This window comes from Manduca sexta, chromosome 19 (genome assembly GCF_014839805.1).
Source record: "Manduca sexta isolate Smith_Timp_Sample1 chromosome 19, JHU_Msex_v1.0, whole genome shotgun sequence".
Lineage (NCBI taxonomy): Eukaryota > Metazoa > Arthropoda > Insecta > Lepidoptera > Sphingidae > Manduca > Manduca sexta.
In genome coordinates, this window is record NC_051133.1 from 12,866,931 (window position 1) to 12,890,623 (window position 23,693).

The 23,693-nt window shown below is 34.2% G+C and overlaps 4 protein-coding genes across 4 annotated transcripts in view; 3 read left to right on the top strand and 1 right to left on the bottom strand.

Annotated features, from left to right (window-relative positions):
* Positions 1 to 3,572: 3,572 nt before the first annotated feature.
* Positions 3,573 to 4,157, bottom strand: LOC119189860 (liprin-alpha-2-like). The gene has a single exon (XM_037440543.1). It carries the CDS (start codon positions 3,879 to 3,881, stop codon positions 3,588 to 3,590), a length of 294 nt encoding a protein of 97 aa, XP_037296440.1. The 5' UTR covers positions 3,882 to 4,157; the 3' UTR covers positions 3,573 to 3,587.
* Positions 4,158 to 5,790: 1,633 nt separating this feature from the next.
* LOC119189811 (transmembrane protein 183B-like) lies at positions 5,791 to 10,125 on the top strand. The gene is made up of 3 exons (XM_037440437.1): positions 5,791 to 6,069; positions 6,859 to 7,529; positions 9,767 to 10,125. Exons 1-3 carry the CDS (start codon positions 6,030 to 6,032, stop codon positions 10,079 to 10,081), a joined length of 1,026 nt encoding a protein of 341 aa, XP_037296334.1. The 5' UTR covers positions 5,791 to 6,029; the 3' UTR covers positions 10,082 to 10,125.
* A 672-nt stretch (positions 10,126 to 10,797) lies between these two features.
* LOC115445918 lies at positions 10,798 to 13,118 on the top strand. The gene is made up of 5 exons (XM_030172419.2): positions 10,798 to 11,013; positions 11,518 to 11,580; positions 12,063 to 12,137; positions 12,375 to 12,608; positions 12,900 to 13,118. Exons 1-5 carry the CDS (start codon positions 10,975 to 10,977, stop codon positions 13,050 to 13,052), a joined length of 564 nt encoding a protein of 187 aa, XP_030028279.2. The 5' UTR covers positions 10,798 to 10,974; the 3' UTR covers positions 13,053 to 13,118.
* A 109-nt stretch (positions 13,119 to 13,227) lies between these two features.
* LOC115445914 (vacuolar protein sorting-associated protein 13A) overlaps positions 13,228 to 23,693 on the top strand; it is a 46,912-nt gene continuing 36,446 nt past the window's right edge. The window contains exons 1-4 of the mRNA XM_030172416.2: positions 13,228 to 13,972; positions 21,993 to 22,153; positions 22,484 to 22,884; positions 23,261 to 23,472. Coding sequence (XP_030028276.2) covers positions 22,013 to 22,153; positions 22,484 to 22,884; positions 23,261 to 23,472 — 754 coding nt within the window. The 5' untranslated portion in view covers positions 13,228 to 13,972; positions 21,993 to 22,012. The remainder of the gene's footprint in view (positions 13,973 to 21,992; positions 22,154 to 22,483; positions 22,885 to 23,260; positions 23,473 to 23,693) is intronic.

The window sequence follows — 23,693 nt, forward strand, 5'->3', positions numbered from 1 at the left end:
ATTATACATAAAGTTTATTTTTCTGCATATGAACTTTAATAATACTAAATCACACTCCTCCATGCGCGCAATGGCCTTAAAAAAGATGAGGTGTTTTATCTCCGCGTATAAATATGAAGAGCGAACAAAAAAGCAAAAAAAAACAACTGACTCATTCATACATAACGCGGTCCACTCGAGTGGGTCGTGTGAATGTGACATAACTCGGCCGATAACAATGCTGATGTGTTGAACCTTACTTGCTCGATACACCGCACGCCGCGCCGCACGCATACCGCGACTAAATGTTGCTAGATATCTGCTTTGTAATGCCCCCATACGAATTAAATTTGCTTCAGAATATAGGGATAAGCGAGAAAAAACTCACCAAAAATGTTTGCTGAACCAACAATAACTTGGATTTATACAATGTATTTCCGCTCTGGGAAGGTTAATTTCCAAAAGTCCCAATAAACATGATGTATCCCCTAAATTTCCCTTTTGCCCCCAAATTTGGGAACGAACCCCCCTATTTGGCAATTGTGCCGCGACGCTATAAAACACTAGATAACATTCCCAAGAAATGCAAGATAACTGCAGGTGATAAGGAAACAAAATGCACCTTGTATCCTAAAGCTATAATGCGTGAAGATTACTGAAAGTAAAGCATAATGATAAAGTCAAGATCATGCATGCATGAAGATTTTTTTATAATTTTATGTTAATTAATTGAATGAAGCAAAAAGCAATGTGGTCAACTACTTAGGGTGAGGAATGTAATGTAATTAATTCAAGGCACACAATTGTTGATTTGAATACTAAATACTATAACCATACAGCTTATATTCTTTGTATAGACTTTAAAACTTGTAATAAGGCAAAAAGGCTTTTGTGGAAAACACTTAAAACCTTAAAAGTGTAAAAATAACTATGCTTACAAAATTTTTTTTGCTTGCTAGTTAAAACTTACACACTTGGGATTTCAGTTTGTTTAAAAGGATAAAATCTGTGGTTATTATACTGTAAAATATACTACAGAGCTTGAGAATAAAGCTTTAATTATACAAGCAATATTCCTTACCTACAAATATTTTATTATCTCTTTTGTTTGTTTAACTCTTAAACTGTTGGATCTAGCAAAGATAGCGTTAAAACAGTAAATAATTATAAAACTGATTAAAAATGTGGTAAGGGGGAATTTCTGAATTTTAAATACCACACAAGTTCACAATGTTTGTTACTTATAACATACATATTATGTTTATTGTCATAATATTTACAGTACACTTAATAGACTATGATAGAATTATATAAATAGGAGCTAGAGAATGAAAGTAGATATTTTATTATAAGAAAGTAAAAATTTCATCATGAAATGTTGCCATAAAAAATATTATAACTAAAAATTTGATGAGACAAATTTTGAGTTTTAATAATTTTTAAGCTGCTTGGATATAATTAATATAATATATGCCTGGATATGATAAACATATGAGTAACAATTTCATTTTTAGGTGAATAATTTTCTAAAGCACTACTTGTTATGTATACACACTCTTTCTAGATAATTTTCTGCTGTAGAATATATTATGTTTCATATAAATTGATACCATTTCTGTTAATGCAGCAGGAACAACACATTACCCCGTATTGTGACCTAAATAGCCCATATCCAAGTAAATGGTCCACTTTGAATGCTCTACACTGAGTCATGTGATCTGGTTATCTATTGATAATAGAATGTTTTATATAATTAATTGACATCAGTACTATTCATGATACTATTGTGTATAATAGTATACTAAAATTAATTTACATATTCGGCAAATTATTACAATATAAAAATAATCATATTTAACTGAAAGAATGAAAAGATATTAGAAACAAAACATGACAAACAATGATTTTATTTATCTACCTTTACATTGTTTAAACACAAACTAGCATTCCACCAGTTAGAACAAAAGATAAACCAACACTGAAGGTCATACAACATGCTTAAAAATTAAAACACATTCTAACATATTTTTTTATGATTATGTACCAAATAGTTGTAGTAATCAAGCAAAATTAAATATGTTTCGCCATTGCGTTCCATTGGCTGAGCATTATTTGCAATGGTTCCCTTGACCCAGTCATTTAATATTACCGTCTAACGCATTACAATTGTAATTACCAAGACTGGTTTAAAATATATTCAATTTATCTCATCTTAATAGCAGTTAAGATTATTTGTTTTTAATGAGATTAGTGTGAAATTGTTATAGGAAAATTTTCCAATTAATTAATAAAATATACTAGCAGGTTTGACTAAGTTTATGGTTCTACCGAATCTAATTGGATGTTAATAAAAGTGTATCTGAGCCTGCAAGAATAATAATTTTTGTATTCATAAATGTTGTCTGGTCCTCCAAATAAAAATAAATAAATGAGAACAATTAATATTGAGAGCTAAAACACTTTGTAGAGTTGATTCATTTGAATGGAAATATGTGGTAAATACCAATACCAAACATATCCCACCCAGCATATGGTTTGAAATCAAAATTGCCCAATAATGTGAGACGATGCATAACAAACACATTGTGTGGTCCACACCACACAAATACTGTCAAAGGATCCTTTGATCATTTCTCAGTACAATCCACTAGAATAGGTTACTCAACAATGGATGTAGTAATTCTGTGTACAATATTACTTAATCTAAATGAACCATTTTGTGTTATGTAAATATAAACAAAATTATGTTACATTAATAACATGTTAGTTAGTTTTGTCAACTCAGAGACAATGAATGGTTTATGAGTTATGACATTGTTTGAGTATATATAAATTATTATTGGCTATTTTTCTGATAAATGTATACTATTAATTATTGAATAAATGTAAAGAATTCATATTTTTGATATTCTATATATGAGTTGTAAAATAAGAAACAAAAGATATAATTTATAGTTAAAGACATCAGATCGATATTGAAGATAGATTTTAAGAAAAAACATTAATTTTATTTAAATAAATTGCCATACATGTATGAACAAAATAAGCAAAACCATTAACTAATTACTGATTTTATTCATACAAACATGAAAAATTAAAATGTTAATACAATATATTTACAAAAAAAACATATATAGATGCTTATTTAAAGATCTTATTATCATTTCAAATTTTATGTTCATAAATACACCTTTACATCAGTTTTAGCCCAAATTATTCATAAGTACAAACATAAATTAATATTCATTAAGTCTAAAAGAAGCATTTAAAGCTCCAAATATGTATTGTCTAATAAATATAATCGACCATGTAATAGCTACTTCTAAATGCTAACCAAATAATAAATCAACACTTTATACAGTAGAGAGCCAATGACCATTAAAATATTTGTCAAATGAAATAACTTCAGGAGAATTTCGTATTTTCATAGGGAATAATATCTATGTTTTAGTTTCGTAAATTTACTATATAATTTTTTACATAACTCTAAAATATAATATGCATCCTAATTAGTACATATACACATATGTACACATAGGAAAAAGATACATTGTCTTATTTGATAATAAGACTCGCAGTTCAAAGACGCTAATCGCGACAAGCTAATACTAAGGATAGGGTGAGCTTTGCAGTAGTGGGTAGTGGGCACTGACCTGGGGCAGGTTGGCGGCGATCTGTCTCTGCAGCGAGTCGCGCTCCTTCTCCACCTCCTTGAGCCGCAACTCCGAGTCACCGAGCCGCTCCTGCGTCTCCCGCAGGCTCTCCACCAGCTTGTCCCTCTCGTCCAGCATAGACACCATAAGCTGTTCGAAGTTCGCATCCTCGCCGGATAGCTGCGAACTCCGCTGGCTGATACTGTCCTCGGATATCGTGGGCATCACGTCGCACATCATATTCCACATTTTAATTTAACATCAAACCAGAATACTTATCGTACACGACACACCGAAAAATACAATTTCGATCACTGATTATTACATATGTTCCGGCACAAACGTTACCTAAATCTAACGCACGTAACGCGCGGAAGCAGTTTCACATCGTAACAACATTCGTATAAGACTTTAGTCAAGAATTCGGGAGACATTCTATTTCGATATTTAGAAAGACACACCTAAAAATCGCACTCCTACGATTCCATACTATCATGGCTCAAGCGGCATGTCTGCCATCTTGGAATGGAACGTCACTCACATCAAAGAATAAATAGTCGTATATTTCAGAGACATGCAAATAGGTAACTTGTACTTCTAGGGCATCATTATAATCAAACATACATTTTATTTTATTTACAACTAGCTCTTGGCTGCGGCTTCACCCACGCGATAAAGTTTTTCTGGGGTAATTATTTTCCTAAAGTAAATGTAGCTTATAGGAAATTAACGCATTCAAACAAGGTTTTTAGATTTATATATTAAAATAGATTATTGAATAAAATGCATTTGCGAACAGACTTAAATAATACCTTAAAGCCTCATTTAGACGATGCAATTATTGATAACAATAATTATGCTATTTAGACGTAGTCGGGAACTAAAAACGTGTATGTAATTATGTCATATAAGAATCGTTTCAGCAACTTTCTCGCCAACTATGACTATTTCCTTGATGATATTTTTTCTCGAAGATGGTACATTTTTTATTAAATATCTGTTAAAAGCTAAATACGTTTGTTGTTAACGCTAGGCGCGTATTTTCTGTCATCGCGGGCGAAAATTACCTCATATTTTCGCATATTCAACCGGTGCATCGTTTTTATGTCCTTTTAAGAATAACACGTGCGTAGCTTGAAAATTGTTTAGTCTCAACGAGGCTTAATTTATTCGTAGTTATAATACGTACAATTTGATTGTCGGATAAGATATTATATAATTCAATAATCTAAGAGTATTTGTAGATTAACTTTAACTACTTAAAAAATTTTGATGTGCATGAATGTTGAAGGGTTTACGAAGATCTCTTCATAAACAGAATATATTGTGGTTATGATCTTTTACAGAAAATATTACATTAATATACTTACTTACTAGCTTCAGAAAAATTCATATTATCACGGACATATCACCTACAATGTAATTCTTTTATGTTCAATTAAACAAAGGTATTAAACTAAATTTACATTTCATCAGGATATTTTAATAATTGTCATCGATTTTTCTAACTATTCATGTTATATATAAAAATCAATGTTTAATTGTTTATTATTTCTTAAATGCGCTATTTCACCACTCTATCGAGTTTAATCCAACTCTATCAACTTATTGTGTGTATTTTGGCCAATGTGGTAAGGATAATACAATCTTACAGTAGGTAGGTATAAGTAGAAGGAAGTTACTTTAATGGTCTTTTAAAAACATGTAACATATTTACACGCGCTTCTTCACCCATTGACACGCGCTAAGTAAAATAAAATTGAATAATATTATAACATTGTATTTTATGCGGAATAGGTGTAATACTTTACCATGAAGTTACAAGATCCTTAGACTTATTCTTTGACTGTGATAGCCGTTCCGCCGATTACAGCTTATGTCAATAGATGACGCTAAAATCCTGTGAATGAAATTTACAAAGACTGTTACGCTAAAATGTATTATATCACATGGACTTTGACATGGACTATACAAATAATAAGATCAAAAGATTAAAAGGAGTAATAAATAAAATGTATTATGTCTTGTTTTTTTGGATATTCTAGGTATTTATAATAATATTTATATTTGATTGCTATGTTAGAAAATAGAAATTCGTTCGGGAATAACTCACTTTACTTTTGACACAGTCACAGTGTATTTGTCAATAAAAACTTTGACATTTTCTACATTTTGTTGGCAAAAAAGATATCGTATAAATATAGCAAAAAATAAAAACAGCAATCAGAAAATCAACATCCTGACTTATTGAATTTAAACTTTTAGTGCTCTATATATTTTGTAGTTTATAAGATAGCTTGACGCTGGTGCACATTGGAAAAAGTGTAAAACGTTGAAACTTTGAATGCAGACTGGATATCGAAGTTTTTCCGGCTTTATAGTCCGAACAGTGATTAAATGCCGAAGAAAAAGGGGCAAAAAAAGAACATACCAAGAGGTAAGTCACTCTCATAATATATATATTTTTTATAAACCAATTGCAAAACAAGATTCAGATATTTCTCTGGATAACCTATGACTGTGTTTATACCATACGTATATGTATTAAACATAGTTTAACCACTCACAAGATATAATAACCTAATCGTATTTGGAGTTTTTTTAATGGATTACTTATTGCGTCATATTTCTTTATAGATTATGTACAAGAGTTATAGATTCCCTCCAATAATTTTGGCTGTTGATTCACGTGTATTCAGCCTGACGCACTGTTTGCAACACTTACCAAATATCTTACTTGTTTTGTTCTTATAAGATTAGCTCCAATAAATGAATGTTTGTATGTTTATTAAGTTATAAATATACACAAGTTATTGCTGTTCAATCTACACCAGCATCATAGATATGAATGTCATTGTTGATATTTAAATATATCGCTCATATTAATGTATGCTATAATACTTGTAAGTGGCAATGGCCAAATCCTATTTGAAGGGGTTTGTGCAAAAATGGCACTAAATTTAAAATCCTATCCAGCAAGTTGATGTGACACAGTCATTTTAGCCTAGTTATTACCTTATTAAGGGATACCATCTTTTTAATAATTAATTAGAAATTTATTTAATTGTATATTGTCATGAAAATTACAATTGCTCCAATATAAATAATAATTTGATTGTGCATTATTCATTAATTTTTGGTGCATATTTGTATACATATTTTGATATTTGATAGTGCATATAATCCAATGTCTAGTCATTAATATGCCTATTGTAATTAATTCCAGACTTCACAATAAACGACAGTGCCAATGCACCTAAGCCTGTGGCTAGAGTAAAGAAGTCCACCACTGAAGTTACCTGGGATCAGATTGCTGACGACGATCTTGACATTGTAGAAGAAATCAATGAAGATGGCACCAAAAACTTTGTTTACAAAAAGAAGCGTAACAACTCAAAATGTGAGGACAACATTGATGACAGACCGGGTAATGTCTACCCTGAAATCATCTGGTACTGGATATCACAGTTTATAAAACCGGATGATATTGGTAATTTTGCTGGGATAAACAGAGCAACATACTTTATCACTAGGTGTGAATCGTTTTGGCGGGGGATATACAGAAGGTATTGCGAAAAGCATCCTAAACTGCCGGTGAAGTTGCAGATTGACACTTTCAGAGCATATGGTCTACGTCAGAGGGTGATTCGAGCTCTGTACCATACACATGATGTGTTTATTAAAAAAGTAGCGCAACAGGCCGCTCAGGATAGTAAACCTCATGACCTGGTCAAAAGGAGGTGTGTCAGCGTATGGTACTGTAAGGGTGCGGCACACTGGTCAATATATTTTAAGTTAAAAAAAATGCAGGCAACAGAAAGTGTTCAGAGTCACGATTTTTTTGAAGAGTTGGGAAGGATTGATGCAAACCCTGAGGAGAATACACAAGTGTTACAGGTAAATCATTATTTAATATTGTAGTGTATGCTGGTTAGGGATCTTTAAACATTTTAGTATCTGGTGTTCTTTACATACAGATCATAAACAAATTTTAAGCTATATCAATTGAGCAACATGTCTTCTAAAAGAACATTTTCCTATTATAAAAATGAATAGTAAGAACATGGTAATTAAAGCGTTCCATAAAAAAAATATAAAATTTTAAAACCAACAGTTTTTTCTGCATAATGAGTAGTCACTAAAATAGAAACAATAAATATAAACCTTAAGGGTGAGGTTGGGATATTCTTCCTTTCCTTCTATTCATCACAGTTATACTTCTTGACACAATTCAATGCATCAAATTATATAATTATGTTATCAAATGTAAACAAACCAAACTGCATACAATATTGTTGTGCTGTGCCTACTGATAGCTTATCTTTTGCACTACACTCATTGATAATATTATTTGCTTAAGTACTTTTCCATTTTTAAAATAATCTTTATGTAGGAAATTAGCTGAAGTATGTAATATAGTAAGTCATTTAAGATTATATAAGTACATTATTATATTATGCTAAATTAACTAAAATCTTAGTAGAAATATTTTTAGAGCATTTTGGCAATTTTCGTTGCATACATAGATTTACGATCATAAGAATATTTCTCAAAATAAATGTAGTTGTGTAAAGAAATGGTTTTTACATAAATGTCTGTTTCATTTGACTTCTATTTGTTTGTCTTAATACATTTGTTGTATTGAGTTAGAGTGAATGTATTTGGACAAACAACAAAAAACGGATGAGGAAGAAAAAATGTAATGACATTGTCGGAAAAACTATTACATTATGTACATAACATAATACAATGATATAAATGTTACGCAAAGAATCTTCAATAGTTTTATATAGCATACTAGCTTTTGCCCGCGGCTCCGCCCGCGTTATAAAGTTTTTCAGGCTAAAATTTTACGTTATAAAGGTAGTAGTTTCCCGGGAGCCTATGTTCTTCCCAGGGTCTCAAACTGTCTCCATACCAAATTTCATTTAATACATTGGGTAGTTTTTGAGTTTAACACGTTTAGGCAGACAGATGCAGCGGGGGACTTTGTTTTATAATATTATTTTTTAGAACTTTTTAAGAGGAATAATCCCGTCATTCATCATTGTTGCATAACTTTAACCGTTTACGCAGCGCACGCAACGGAAGCTCTCAAAACTAATATTTTTTTTCCGTTTTTGCAACATGTTTCATTACTGCACCGCTCCGATTGGTCATAGCGTGATGATATATAGCCTATAGCACTCCAGGGACAAAGGGCTATCCAACACAAAAAGATTTTTTCAGTTCAAACACGGTAGTTCCTGAGATTAGCCATTACTGCTCCGCTCCTATTAGTCATAGCGTGATGATATATAGCCTATAGTACTCCAGGAACAAAGAGCTATCCAACACAAAAAGAATTTTTCAGTTTGGACCGGTAGTTCCTGAGATTGGCCATTACTGCTCTGCTCCTATTGGGTATAGCGTGATGATATATAGCCTATAGCACTCCACGAACAAAGGGCTATCCAACGCAAAAAGAATTTTTCAGTTTGGACCGGTAGTTCCTGAGATTGGCCATTACTGCTCTGCTCCTATTGGGTATAGCGTGATGATATATAGCCTATAGCACTCCACGAACAAAGGGCTATCCAACGCAAAAAGAATTTTTCAGTTTGGATCGGTAGTTCCTGAGATTAGCGCGTTCAAACAAACAAACAAACAAACAAACAAACAAACAAACTCTTCAGCTTTATATAATAGTATAGATATTAGGCGTGCACCTAAAAATTATGTACTCTGGCACTCACTTGGTAAAGTTTTGCACAAAATTATACACAAGCGAACACTGGACAGTTTAATATATAGCTCGTACTTGTATCGCCATCGATGTTTCATTTATTAACCATGTTAATTGAATCAGAAATTAGAAATCCTACCTATTAAGTTAAAAAAAAGAAATGTAATTCCAGTTTGTATAGGAAAATCGTTTGTGTTTCGTAAGTGCTGAATTAAATCTCATTCAATCTCAGGATTCTTTTTATTTTGAATTTGCGAAATTTCTGTGTATTCATACCTAATGGCCATGCTCGCAAAGCAATATTTTCTGATCCAAGGCCAATTGAAGCCAATATATACCAGTATTACATCAGTAATAGATATAGCATTACCATTTCAACATAGTCATAAAAATACAACTACTGTTCCAGGTAAACTGCCAACACTTCTACGAAGTGCCGCCACTGATGGGCATGACGCTGTCCTCAGTAAGCGTGGTGCTGTCTCAAGGATTCCGCCACCACCGCCTTCACCTGGGCTTCAACACGGGATCCCACAACGTCTCCAAGGACATCCTGCCAGAGTGCACAGTGGTGCTGGACAAAGTTGTGAATATCTTCGTGTTTGATTGGTGGCATCCAAAGTACCCGCATTTTGATAACAATCTGCCAATAAACGTTGTGGATGAGGAGTCGTTGCCAGTGCTGAAAAAAGATTTTTTCGCGACACGCGATGCTGATTTGTAGAGAAGCATAATGTGATATAAATCTAATATATTTTTTAATATGTTTTTGGTGTTTTTATTTGATAGGATCTAGATTTATATATTGTCTTGCTCAGTATATTGTGGAATTTGTTTAATCTTTTAGTGATATTGTCTAATTACTTCAATCGATTTAAAATTACATATTTTAAATGTGAATATATACTTCTAAAAACTACAGGTAATTTCTCGTAAAAACACATTAATTGTTTATTGACTGGGAATCAATTTCGGTATCACACTTTTCACAGCGCAAGTAAACTGTCATCAGATCAGACATACTCATGTTCTACGGAGTCCAAGGGCCCGCGACCCCTTTGTATGCGTATACTGACTGCAATGGAACACTATGTTGGACATGCCACTCCCAAATCTCTTGTATCAAGCCTGACACCAATTAATTCAAAATAAAATGTTAATGTCATGAAATACGATTATAAATAAAGAATTGATACACAAAACCATACGAACGTTCTTTTACTTAATTACATATTTTAGGACTCAGTTAAATATTAAGTGTTCCAAAAATGTTTCGTACAAAAAAGTTTGGGCACATCATTAAACTAATAAGACTGCAGTTTAGACGCGGTTCCAATACCATCATACATAACCAAATATTATATCGTTTCCATTGTATCATCTAGGAATATGTAAATAAAAAACGCATTAATTATTCTAAGCATAATCGCTTCAAGGCTGGCCAGTCGTACGTATCAACTTGTTTATAGTTGTCTGAACATCATCGAACACGAGTTGTGAGCGACCTCTTGTAAATGACCTAATGATAGCACTTATTGAGTTGACTTCAATGAGATAATTCCGTCATTCTCAGTGAAGTGACCCGTTCCGAACTCTTCTGTTGGAAAGTGAACAAAAATGTTTAAAATTGTTTTAATTTGTGCGTTTGGGATTGCTGTGAGTATCTTTCTATTGTTATTTAGTGATTCGATAATTTAGAATTGTGTTTTATTTTTATTAGAGTTCACCATGTTTCATTGATGTTAAACTAATATTTTATATTACATTTTTCGTGTTTAATACAAATCTAACTTATAAGGACTCTATTAACATTAATATTTATTTCTGATTAGCCTAATGCGAAAGTAAAATTAACGCAATAATGATAAATCAAAACACTGATTAATGATGTTTATTTCTAAGAGGGTAAATGTTATCGTTAAGCTCAGTCTATTGAACTTGATAGTTACCATATGAACAGCTAATTAGGTAATCATAGTGCCCATAAAATCATATTTTAGTAAAATAACTTGTTAAATTAAATATTTTACCAAAATAATGTTTGGTAGGTATCTAAGTTCGATGTAATTAATTGAAACAAGGCAAAAGCTAACGGTTTCTTGAGTGAAGGTTCAAAAGCGTCGTAAATAGTTTGCTTTAATAACAAAGATGTTATTCTAGGCCAGCAATGCAGACGCTCCGGGAGACCCGCCCAAGGTGTACTGCGGAGAGATTCCTTATAAGGTAAGTTACACATAACACACACGCACATATACACCTTTACCTCTGAAGGGGTAGTCAGCGGTGCAACCAGGGCATTTAATTTGCCCAAGTGTGTTCCGTCCCATAATGTCATAAGGAGCTCGCCTATCGTCATATCCGGCGCAAATTTCAGACTCCGTGCTGATATTGAGCAGAAAATGCAATATCGCATTGCCATCCGAAATTCGAACCCAGGACGTTAGAACGCTATCTTACCGCGCACGCAAGACAACTACGCCACTGAGGTCAGTGATCAAATTTTTGAAACATATGTTTTGGCAAGTGGAAGGGACACTGCCTATAGTTTTGCTAAATAGTAATACGGCGTACATTACACGTAATGCTTGTTAAATGCGTAGGGTGTAATGTGACACGTGGCGCACAAAATAACTGATCTATGGTCCCACAACTTTACTTCGCTCGTAATCTTAAGGAACACAAAACGCATTTTCTTTTACTTTCAGATATTTGAATGTCTGGGCAGCCCGAGGATAATAAAGCCAGAGAGCTCTATGAAATGTGACAAATCCATATCCGAAGTGAGTATGAGTTTTGGGATGTTTAAAAAAATTATTAAGTGTGTAACTATGTATGGGATAACAAACATATTTTTTTGGGTTGTTTACCTATTCGTCATGCCTTTTATTTACTAAGTAGGAACCTACTATCTTATATAGTCTAGTATATAAAGGAAACAAACAAATCTCTATACTAATAAACACATAAACTCATTAGGAATATTAGAAATTTGTTTAGTTCTTGTTCTATGCTTCCAGTGTGACAAAATGAGATGCATCTTCAGAGAGGAAGGTTGGATGGTGAATAATATGGTAGACAAAAGTAAGGTTGGCGCGAACTTCGACCAGTTCGGCAAGGACAACCCCGACTGGGCCGCTGCTATCGGGGCCGCTAAGACCGAGTGCCTGGCGCAGGAGCTGCCAGCCCAGGGGGTTTTCATCGGCTGCCCAGCGTACGACATCTTGCATTGCACGCTCACTACTCTTATTAGGGTAAGTTATTTTTTTTATAGTATTTGGATTTTGGTCTTCTAGAAATTTTCAATGACAGCATGTGGAGGTCGATAATATTTAAGATTTCCTAATTTTCACAGTACATTTACCCAATCTTTGTGGCTGCAAAACAATCCACAAAAAAATAAAAAATAAAGTTAAAATCCTCTTAAAACCTGATTTTCTTTGTATCGATATAGATATAATTATTAATTTAGTCTTTAGTTGCGGGTAATATCGCAAGTATGCACCAGCTACCCTATTTAACAAAAATAACTTTTTTCCCCACAGAATGCTAACCCAGCCAAGTGGTCTTCCTCTGAAGAGTGCAAGTACCCGCGCCAGTACGCCGGCGCCTGTCCCATCTGCCCATCCAACTGCTTCGTGCCGGCCATACCCACTGGCTCCTGCAATGCTTGCCTCTCACTGCCTCGCACACCTTGATCGATTCTATGAATATATAAACAAATATGTATATACTACAGCATTAAAATATATGTACTTATTATTTGTTTGGGTTTTGCAAAAATATATAGAGTGTCCGAAAAATAAAGTACATCTTATCAAAGACAAGACAAAGTGAAGTCATTCGACTAATAAAGCTGAAGTTTCTGGACCAAATTTAACTTAAACACAGTATACGTTATTTATAAGACTATATAATTATGCCCTTTATGATTAGGTATACAAAATATATGAAATTAATTAAAAACTGTATAATCATCTAATGGCAATTGAAATAAAGCCGTGAAAGTAATCTACGCTCAAGTCCAATCAATTTCTTTAATATTCGCTACAAAAATTGCATAAATACGCTCTATTTGTAAGAATTCAAAAACAATCAATGAATCTATTACTAATCTCAGCGGTGACATGAATGCGGACTTGTATAATAACTTACGACATTTTATCAGGAGGCACAAATCTGCGCATCTATTAATAGAAAGCTCTTACTGTGAGCTACCTGGGATTTGTGGTAAACTATTGGCTGTAGGTATATTGCCTCTTCAACATCATTCAAATACCAAGAATATAATAAAACCTTATTTCTCCTTAATACTTTGTAAGTGATATCTTAATGGATATAAATCTTAATAAGATAGCATTAAGTATTAAGAGTGTGAGATGTCCATTTCCTTTCACGTGATGTCACGTCCTGATGCGCATATTTATCGAGCGCAGCCTTTTCCGCCCACGGTTTTCCCATTATTTTCCACTGGCTGTGCGCATGCGTGCGGTCGTCGCGAACCGGGTGACACCTGTCAAAAACAGTAAGCATCGGCCGCCGTGCTGTGAGGTGCTTTGACGTCATCGCTGGCATTTCCAAATTAATTACTGGATTTTTGGAACACCATGTAAATTAGGTGAGACAAAAAAGTATACCCATTTGATAAATGTAGATTTTTATTTAGTTATAGCTTTTAGCGTCCCGAAGATATTTTTTAGTAAAATATTTTGTAGATCAATTTATTTAACAATTTTTTTTTGGTAGGTATGTATTTAGAAATTTTAGTTTTTAATTTCCCGTGTAGATCTATTTTTTTCCTGAGTTTTCCTAGCTTTAATCTGTAGTGTGTGGGATGTATCCTTGATCTGCTATTAATAGATGATAGATGAACGATTACAGAAACAGACGGGCGGGTGCACATTTCAGAATTCACTTATCGTGACCTTTACTCGATATCTTTTATCTTTAATACTTTAAGGGTAGTCTTAATCAACGAGTTTTAATTGAATAATTGGTTCTGACCAAACGCTTGTAATTATCAAATTGATAGAACAAAGTAATTGTTATTGTTAGAGAGATATCTTGAAGTAGGTATACATGTATTTGCTTTAGTTAATAGCCATTTTATTCCAGATAATACAAATTTTGAACCTGATTAAGTAACTCTTATTATTCAAGTTGTTAAACATTATGTTCTTGAGTTTATATGATATTTCGTAGTCGTAAATCAGACGGTTGAAGCGATATGACTCACGAAATCGTCGCTTGTTTAAACTATTAAGTATGTAGGTACTGCTAGATAAATATTAATTATCTATACTATCATACAGTTATAATATCTGATTTATTATTATATATGGACAGTTTCTCGCATTAAAAACGAGAATATAAAATAAATAAATAATTTTTGTTCGTCTCGTCTTCATCTGTTTATTGTACCTAGTAAAGGTATGTAATGAAATATTAAATGGGAGAATCGATGAAGCCTCGAATAATGTCGAATACGCGACGTTTTGGCATATTTTGATCTCTGGTCGACGAGAAATCCTTGTGTATATCCGGTTTAATATAATTTGAACTATATGTATAATGTAAAATTTCTGAATTATTTATCAGAAATGTTACATACAGTATTGAATCTGATAAACTGAAATTACTTAAATATTATATAATTCTCCGATACTTCACCGTCTAAATAATGGTTTTGACTTTTGAGTCGAAGAAAATCTTAAAAAAAAAGAAGTTTAAGCATTAGATTTTAGTATTTTCATTATAAAAATATTAACGAATCAATATTTTAAATGCTCAATTCGATATTTGCTTTTGTATGTCAATGAGAAGAAATTTTATGTTTCGATTATAGGTAACACTCAGACATTTGTCTCGGCGCGGGAATTGAACCTAACTCTTTTGTTTGGTAGCTGGTACATCGCTTATTTATTACTCATGGAAGAACTGAATCACCCCTGGGGTGGCCCAGCGCCAAACTAATTTAAAAACTGACTTTCCCTGAGACTCAAGATATGTAAAACAGTATTATTCTTTTGTTATAATGATTTATGACTGAAATACTTATAATGTAAGAATGATTTTACAGTCTGGTTATTTTCCCGAGTCGTTTGCTTCGTATTGTTTTAAAACTTCGACGTAATTGTTATGATAGTATCTATTAAATTTCATTACGGTCTGGAGAATTAAATTAAGGTTATGTTTTAAAATTCTCTGAAACAAAAGTATTTTAAATGTTTATAGTGTTTATCTAAATGTACCTCGCTCCACCTCCGCTCATTAATAATGAGTACCTAATAACAGTACACGCGACTCGGAGCCTTCAATTGCATTTTATTGCACTCGTTACCCTAACACATTATAAATCTTATAATTTTAGTAATTATCGGAATATAAGCGACTTTATACTACTGCCTGGCGACAGAAAAAGACTAAGTGGCGATACATGCTTAAATCAACTCTTGTACACAAGTAAGCAGATACCTAGTAAAACTGTACATAAAACCTTTACTTCTTCGTGTATTTAGGTTTGACGACGACGACGACGACGAAACGACATTTGCAGTAAAATATCAATACATAGCTATACTTAGTGATTAGAAACCTATATATAGCTTATTTCCTGTCTGTAGGAGTGTGGGCGACAATGCTTGAAATGTCAGCAAGGTAAGCGCAGTTATCATAAAAATATTTTCCCATTCATGTTTGGAGACAGCGCGTGGTTTGCAGCGGTACTCTTTATAAATAATTTCTTCTACGAATAATAGCAGTGATATTATGCTTGTTTTTGCACAACTTACCCTTCAATCCTTAATACTTACAATAAGAATCGAGGTAAAGCGTTGGAAGCTAATACTTAAACCTTCAAGTCTTTATCCTTCTTCTGATATATTTTCGAAGCTTTTTTTATAACTGGTAGGAAAGAACACTAAACATGCAAGCCTTGCGTTGACTGGCGATGGGTATTCATCTCTCGTCAGTTGACATTCTGTTTGACCCCCACTGTCTATCATCAGGTGCAGTGCGGTCACTTATTAGTGGTCACAGAGAAATAAATCTTTCACAAAGGAACCTACAGTTTCTCTCGGAAGAAGACTTTAACGCGGACGGTATCGTGAGTGGGTAGTTAATGAAATATGCATAGTTAATGACGGAACTGAATTACTAATCTGCGTGTCACTGAACTGCGCTCAACTATTTGGCACTTTCATCAAATATCTGACGACTATTACAAAACATTGAATTTTCTCTTCTACAGTAAAACTTTCTGTATGGTTTAAACATTATTCGAAGGACTGCGTGGAAAAGATATTTAACTCTAGACGCTGCCCGCGGCTTTCTTCGCGCAGTCATAGCGATTCATAGCGCCAAATGTGACCCGCTAGCGGCAACAATAATAAAATCCGTTATTTTCCATGGAAGCAAATAACCAGGATAAAATGTAATCTAAGTTTTAATTCAGGACATGTCCTATCCACACGGATAGGACATGATCCTCAATGGATTTTGATGTTATTTGGTACACACCAAATAACATCAAAATCCATTCAGCTGTTTCTATGTTTACCTACTTCTAATAAACATACACACCTTTTCACATACTTTCGCATGTATTATACTAGTAAGTAAGATTAAATTTTGATAATTATTACACTTTGGTCACAGATAGGCATAGTATTTGGCTAAGAGAGAAATAGAATTTCGCTTATCTCACCACCGAAACTAATACACAGACAATTTATAACATTTTAGTTTAATTACGGACGTGTTCACTGTTCGTGCGCACCCTTTCCGACACAATAAATGGGCCGGGCGTGCGTTCGTTACCATTTTAATGATTTTCTGGGAATTGAACCAGCGTACTCACCGCTTTCAGTGGTCCAGCGCTCGTTTACCCTTTTATTACGTCTGGGCTCGAGGGCTGCTTGCGGAGGATGCTCTATAAACTCGATATTGGACTACTTACCTGTGCCCGACGCAAACATAGTGGCTGGGATTGGAGACGTTGTGACTGTGATATTTTATTAGCTGTAAATAGTATTTATGTATTGGACATAACATTTATAACTTGTTCATTTTATTAGCAGGTATTAGAGACTTTTTAAAACTTGTCTTGCCGCAAATTTTTGTAAGTCATAAGTCGAATGTCCCTGGCCTTTATTCGAATATATAAATGAAATTTGAGTTCAACGCACCGATAGCAACTTAAGTTTAGTAAAAACAATTTGTCGCTACAAATGTATACAAATAGAATAACGAAATAATACAATGTATTAATGAAAAAGCTGGTAGCAACTGATCATACTATTACGAAGCTGGGCAAATCAGTTACAGGTGTTCTCTACGAAAACGCGTTACCGGAATTATCATCAACAATATATGAATTTCAGGGTTGAACAGTGAAATTCTGTAGTTTTTTCCCCTACTTACACGATACAGGCTTTATCTATGTAACTAAAAGAACAACATGTAAGGTGTAGTATATCTAAAAGGAATTTCATCTGTAACACGTTATTGATCAAAACAGAGTTGGGATCTGAAGTGACCTCTTAAAACTCGCATCGTCTGCGGCTTCATTTAGATGACGTAGGTATAAGAACCTCCTCATTAATCTGGCAGCGTTCTGAAGCTGTTAAATTGACCTGATTCTAGGACCAAGATTTGCGAACGAACGGCAAGTGTGAGTTTTATATTTCTTAAAGAAAAATGTCTAATTTTTTAATAAAGAATAGTTTATTTCTTAAATGGATCAAAAAACTTAAATCCGTTTTGTACAGAATTGATAACCATGGAGAGTTGCTGGTTCTGTAGGTAACTGACTCCTAGGAGCGAATCATTATGCCAGATATTCTTCCCTATAAATTGTTCATTATGCATTTCGTTTGAAATATTGATTCTTCTATTTTCCAGCGGTAGTAAAAATATTGTCGATGTTATAATTTTATTTACATTTCACGCGTAATATAGCGGATGTAATCCCGTAGCCATTCTGTACCAGTCTATCTATTATCTCTCGGATATTCCTCCCCAGTTGAATGAGATTCTATTTCCTCTGCCACTGGATATCCAACAACTATGTTTACACTTATACTTGTTCTATGTGGATACTCGATACTGCGTTGACATGCCTTATGCAACTAAGCTGTGATATAGTCGAGTTATTTATGTCTGAATGCCGCCCTTACATGCCAATAAAGGTTATCCTAGATTCAGTTATGTAAACAATTATCGAGTGACGAGCGTTGACGTCAGTCGATCGGGGAGGGCTTAATTTTCAGTAAGGTTTTCGAGATAGTATGATTGAACTATTATCATTCCTCCTTCAAATATTTATAGCACTGTTGGTGTACTAGATTACGTCAAGGTTGTTGATACGACTAATGACGTTACTTAAACTTTGTGTAAGCTTTTTAATTTCTAAAATTATTGCCTATATGCCTGAAGTGGGTATAGGCTCACCCCCTCTCACATCACGGAATATACAATAAGTTTAGTGAAAAATATTATGACCTAGTCTTATAACTACAGTGTCCATGAAATTCTAGAGGATGTGTGTAAGCCCTTATATAGTTTTCTGTGACAAACATATAAGAAAACAGCAATAAACTTGAACAGGATTGCTACGAACACAACTAGCAAGTAATTGCACGAGCAAACAGCACAAGGCGACTGAGTTCACGCGCAATTTCCTCTCAGAGATTAATTGTGAAACTGCTAGTCGCTTGTGATTGCTTTCGGGGTGTTTTACTTGTTACTACACGAGACGACTAATTTCTTCTTTACGATTACTTTAGTAGAATTTGTTTCGTTATAGATTTAGTAGATAAAAGTAATAAGCAGTTATATTTTCTATTTGATTTGAATGTAGAGTCGGCACAATGTCATTTTTCGAATGTCGTTGAAAATGTTTGCAATTGGAAAAGCTGAAATGACCGTTTCTTTTTGACAGTTAGTTTTGTAAAAGTTGTTAGGATTTCAATTAAATAAATTTAATTCCTAAAAAACCAAGATTCGACAACAGAAGCGGCAAAACGTATTGTCGTCACTACTGATCAGTAAAGTAGGTGCCTGTACGTATACACTCTAAATATTATAAAGATGGGATATGAGTAATTTCTGTAAAAATCCAGACAGATAGCGTCGCTGGCATAACTTATTATATTAAACAATAATGACAACAATTAACATTGTTTTCTTCAAGCCTCACTTTCAATGAGAATGAAAAATAATATATTTAAGAACACGTCGCGTGGAAGGATATTAAAAGATACTATCCAACGAGACGTCGAGACAATATCAATTATTTTGATTTCATTCTTTTCTTTGTTTATTTTCCTTTTTCTTTCCGGCGAGGCTTTGGAAACGGGTCCACCCCTTTAGAGCTTTCAAGATAATTAAGTATAATTCGACAGTAAAATCTTTTTAACGTAAAATTACTGGCCTTACTGATTTTAATTAAGTTGTAATAAAAATAATATTGTAGCCAGTTAATTCCTCAGCATATTTCAAGGTATCATCTAAAGTCTCAAAGTAATAGGCGCAGTTTTGTCATGCGATTTACTTATACTTTAGTAAAATTTGTTTTAAGATGAAAAACAAATCACAAACTCCTAGTCATTCAGTTGTAATAAATCTAAATTGGACGGAACTTTGTTGTCCTCGTTTATCCCTAATTATGTGCTGTTATAAAGAGCGCTATTCTCACACCCGATATATCAAATGAACATGTCTCGGCAATCACCGACACTCATCTCACTACAAAATTGGATTTACATTTTTATGCGTACATAACTTTCATATTGGAATTTTCCATGAAGGAGAGACAAGTTTAGACGATTAGTATTCCGCGCGATCCCGAGCTCTAATTACCAGAATCTGTGTCAAGTTCCTCGGGGTGGATACGCTGTGCCAGCTACTGGCTTACAAGTTTGCTATCATACTAGCAACGTGACTCACAGTCAAAAATAAAATTGGTTTAATTAGATAGCGTTAGTACCGGCTTAACTTAACTGAAGTAACAATAGCAAGTTGTGACGATGATCTTGGTCGACTGTTAGATTGTTTTTGAAGACCTGAGCAGCTTGTTGAATCACACCAACACTTAATTTGGTGCCACAAACAGCTTTGAAAACTCGAAAACCAAACCTTGCTAAATTTACGTTTTGAAATTGTTGTGAGTGTCCTAGGAACTACGCGGTGCAAGTGTTCATCGGGTAGCGAGTAGAAAGAAGAAGGAACGATGGAACCATTTACCATTAGATGACCCATTTGAGCCGAACTACAAGCTACATGCGGCGATACGAGTAGCTGCACTGCGGTGATCCAACTCGCTCTATGTGGATAAGACATTAGATGCAGTGCGCATGCCGCTCGTATTGACAAATCTCTGATACGAGGGCTATCTACGATATCGTGTGATAATGTTTCAATAAACCGAACACCAGTCGACACTCCACGCCGCCTGTACAACACTATCTTTACATTGTTTGCTGATGTATATTTGGGGATAATGCACTGTCATTTTCTAATACAATGGCTTTGCGTGGATCCAATTAGTTCCGAATAAACAAGGGAGATGTTTTGAATTATTACAATATTATGTTTGCTTACTGAGTTGGTTTTTGCTCCAGACTTCTATCTACCAAGGGCAACCAGCAATCCTCTGTATTATTTCTACAGACAAAGAAACGGAGATTAGAGAGAGGATGGGAATTTTTAGTTTTCGGAAATCTCAATCATCATACAAAATTGTATGCAAAACACTATGAAACTGTGATTACTCGTCGGTTTTTATGAAACTGATCCCTACTGTCTTCGTCGACCTGCGTCATTCATTCTATAAACAAACATTTCAGTGTGGCTCTACCCTTATTCAACATAGTATTTCTAAAGAGTAAGAACGAGGGGAGCGAAGTGCGAGTGGAGAGCGGGGTTACCACACTTTGTATTTAATTAAATGAAAGCTGGATTATAAAGCTATTATATTAATGAGTAGGCGCTTACTTCAATAGACGTGAAGCTACTTACCTAACCTTATAAGTATAACTTCAATTCCATGATATCATTGATAAGCAGATATACAGATCAAAAAAGTTTTAGTAAGGAAACATAAAAAGTAATAGTTGAGTGGTGCCGTTTTTAGACTTTAGTGTCGACCTTGCGTTTCGATAAAATTGTTACAAGCGCCGACAGTGAAAATTCAATCAATAAATCCGTTTCTAAATGCCAGAAACATTACATTCTGTAGTCTAACTGCGTACGTTGTATTAATAAATAACACCGTATCGATTCCCACACGAGCTACACATAAATATATTTTCCTAATCTAACTATCAATAGTACATTAGCTATGTAGCTTGACTAGACCTTTGATGTGATTTAAATAGCACTTGTACGTACTTTCCTCAGGCTTGTTACTTGTAACGTAACCAATTATAAGTTCCTTGCACTACGCTCGTAACCTTGAAACATTGGATGTTAATTATAATCAAAATACATTATTTACAGGATCTTTCAATCAAGAAATCTGGACATTGATGTCATAAATACACAAAACCATAGTCCGCAATATACATACATCATCCTTGTTGCAAAAAAAAATTACGGTTCCTAAATTAATCAAAACTATCAACCATTCTCATCTACAGGTCTACCAGCAGCGTTCACAATGTTCGAGGGCGCGGTCGCCGGGTTCCTGAACCGGTTGCTGGGCAAGTATGTGCAGGATCTGGACACCGAGAACCTTAACGTAGGCATATTCTCCGGGAATGTCAACCTTACCGATCTGAAGTTAAAGCCTGAGGCCTTGGTAAGTGTCGGTAGATAAAGATAAAGATTTTGAATTTATACGATTTGTTTGAATCGAATTTGATTATACTTTACATTATATTTATTTGTCTGTATATGATGTTAAATTATTATTCCATGTATCGTTTAATGACCTTATTTAACTCGATATAACACATGTTAATAATATTTATGATCAATTTACTAATAATTTCGCATAGTATCAAGGTATTTATTAGTGATACGTCATTTTGTTCTATATTTCAGTTATTATCGATCTACCCAATGGTTACGCATATTCGTTGCAAATTCCAAAATTAAATAAACAATTAATTCTACACCTTGTTCTCAGTATGAGCTAGACCTACCTATCGATGTGAAGATAGGGACTATCGGCCGCATCAGTCTTCAAATACCCTGGACAGGACTTTACTCCCAACCAGTAGTAGTTCACATAGAAGATGTGCTACTGCTAGTCGGTCCTGCCATCTCGAACAGCTACTACGATCCAGAGCGAGAGAAAAGATTAACCAGAGCGGCCAAGAGGAAGATTCTCCAAGATCTCGAGGCAGAGAGCGAGGTCCTGAAAGGTCCTAGAAACTTCTTCGAGCATTTGTTTACAGCTATTGTGAATAATATTCAGATTTACGTGCGGAATGTTCACGTGAGGTATGAGGACTCAATCAGCTCCAAGGACGGGCCGCTGGCATGCGGATTATGCCTGCAGGGCTTGTCTATTGAGACTACTAACAGGTGAGTTGAAATTGTGTAAATTAATTTTAATCTTAATGTTTGTCTGACAAACATTTAGTTTTAGAGATGAAGCCAGTCTCAATTGTTTACTAAAAACATTAATACTTACATAATTACTCAATTATATCAAGCTCATGGAAGCGGAAAGTTTGTACTAAAAACTAGGTCTTAGAAATGGAGTTGACAAACATAACAAAAATCATAAAAAAGAGATTAAACATTATTTATCAATCATAAATTGGAGTGCTAATTCTTATCTTATACGTCTCAAAACAGCTTTAATATTGTAAACTCTAACTGTCCACCATTCTCGATAAAGAATTTCTGAAGCAAAATCGGGCACAAAATGCTAGAGATTTCAATCCTGCCCTTCCAGCAAATGGAAGCCATCAGTGACTCCGCAGAACGCTTCCACCGTGTACCAGATGATGCGTGTGGAGTCTCTCTCGCTGTACTGGAACCCGACAGCGACGACCCTGGACGACACGGAGACGGCGCATATCACCCCCGTCCAGTACTACACCTGGAAGCACTACATGCTCACCGGGCTGGATAAGTTCTCGATGCATAGGGAAGACTTCGAGTTCTGTGAGTTTTTAGTGTTTTTTTCTGCCTGGTGTTACCCTAGTTTAGTAACCGAGTCCGCCTCTCTAGGTTTTACCATCTGTTTTTATAAAATTCTACCTGTATTAGCTACTTACTTCAATATCAAGAAAAAAACAATTTATAAACCATTATTATTATGACCAAGAGGCAACTTTCTTCTGTAATTCTTGATAGTAGATAGTATAAGTTGTAACATAAAATGT

Excerpts from the sequence above, each read along its gene's own strand:
- LOC119189811 (XM_037440437.1), top strand. The coding sequence starts at position 6,030 with ATGCCGAAGAAAAAGGGGCAAAAAAAGAACATACCAAGAG. Across the intron at positions 6,070-6,858 it reads AAAAAAGAACATACCAAGAG|ACTTCACAATAAACGACAGT; the intron begins GTAAGTCACTCT and ends AATTAATTCCAG. Across the intron at positions 7,530-9,766 it reads AGAATACACAAGTGTTACAG|GTAAACTGCCAACACTTCTA; the intron begins GTAAATCATTAT and ends CTACTGTTCCAG.
- LOC115445918 (XM_030172419.2), top strand. The coding sequence starts at position 10,975 with ATGTTTAAAATTGTTTTAATTTGTGCGTTTGGGATTGCT. Across the intron at positions 11,581-12,062 it reads GCGGAGAGATTCCTTATAAG|ATATTTGAATGTCTGGGCAG; the intron begins GTAAGTTACACA and ends TTTTACTTTCAG. Across the intron at positions 12,138-12,374 it reads GTGACAAATCCATATCCGAA|TGTGACAAAATGAGATGCAT; the intron begins GTGAGTATGAGT and ends CTATGCTTCCAG.
- LOC119189860 (XM_037440543.1), bottom strand. The coding sequence starts at position 3,881 with ATGTGGAATATGATGTGCGACGTGATGCCCACGATATCCGAGGACAGT.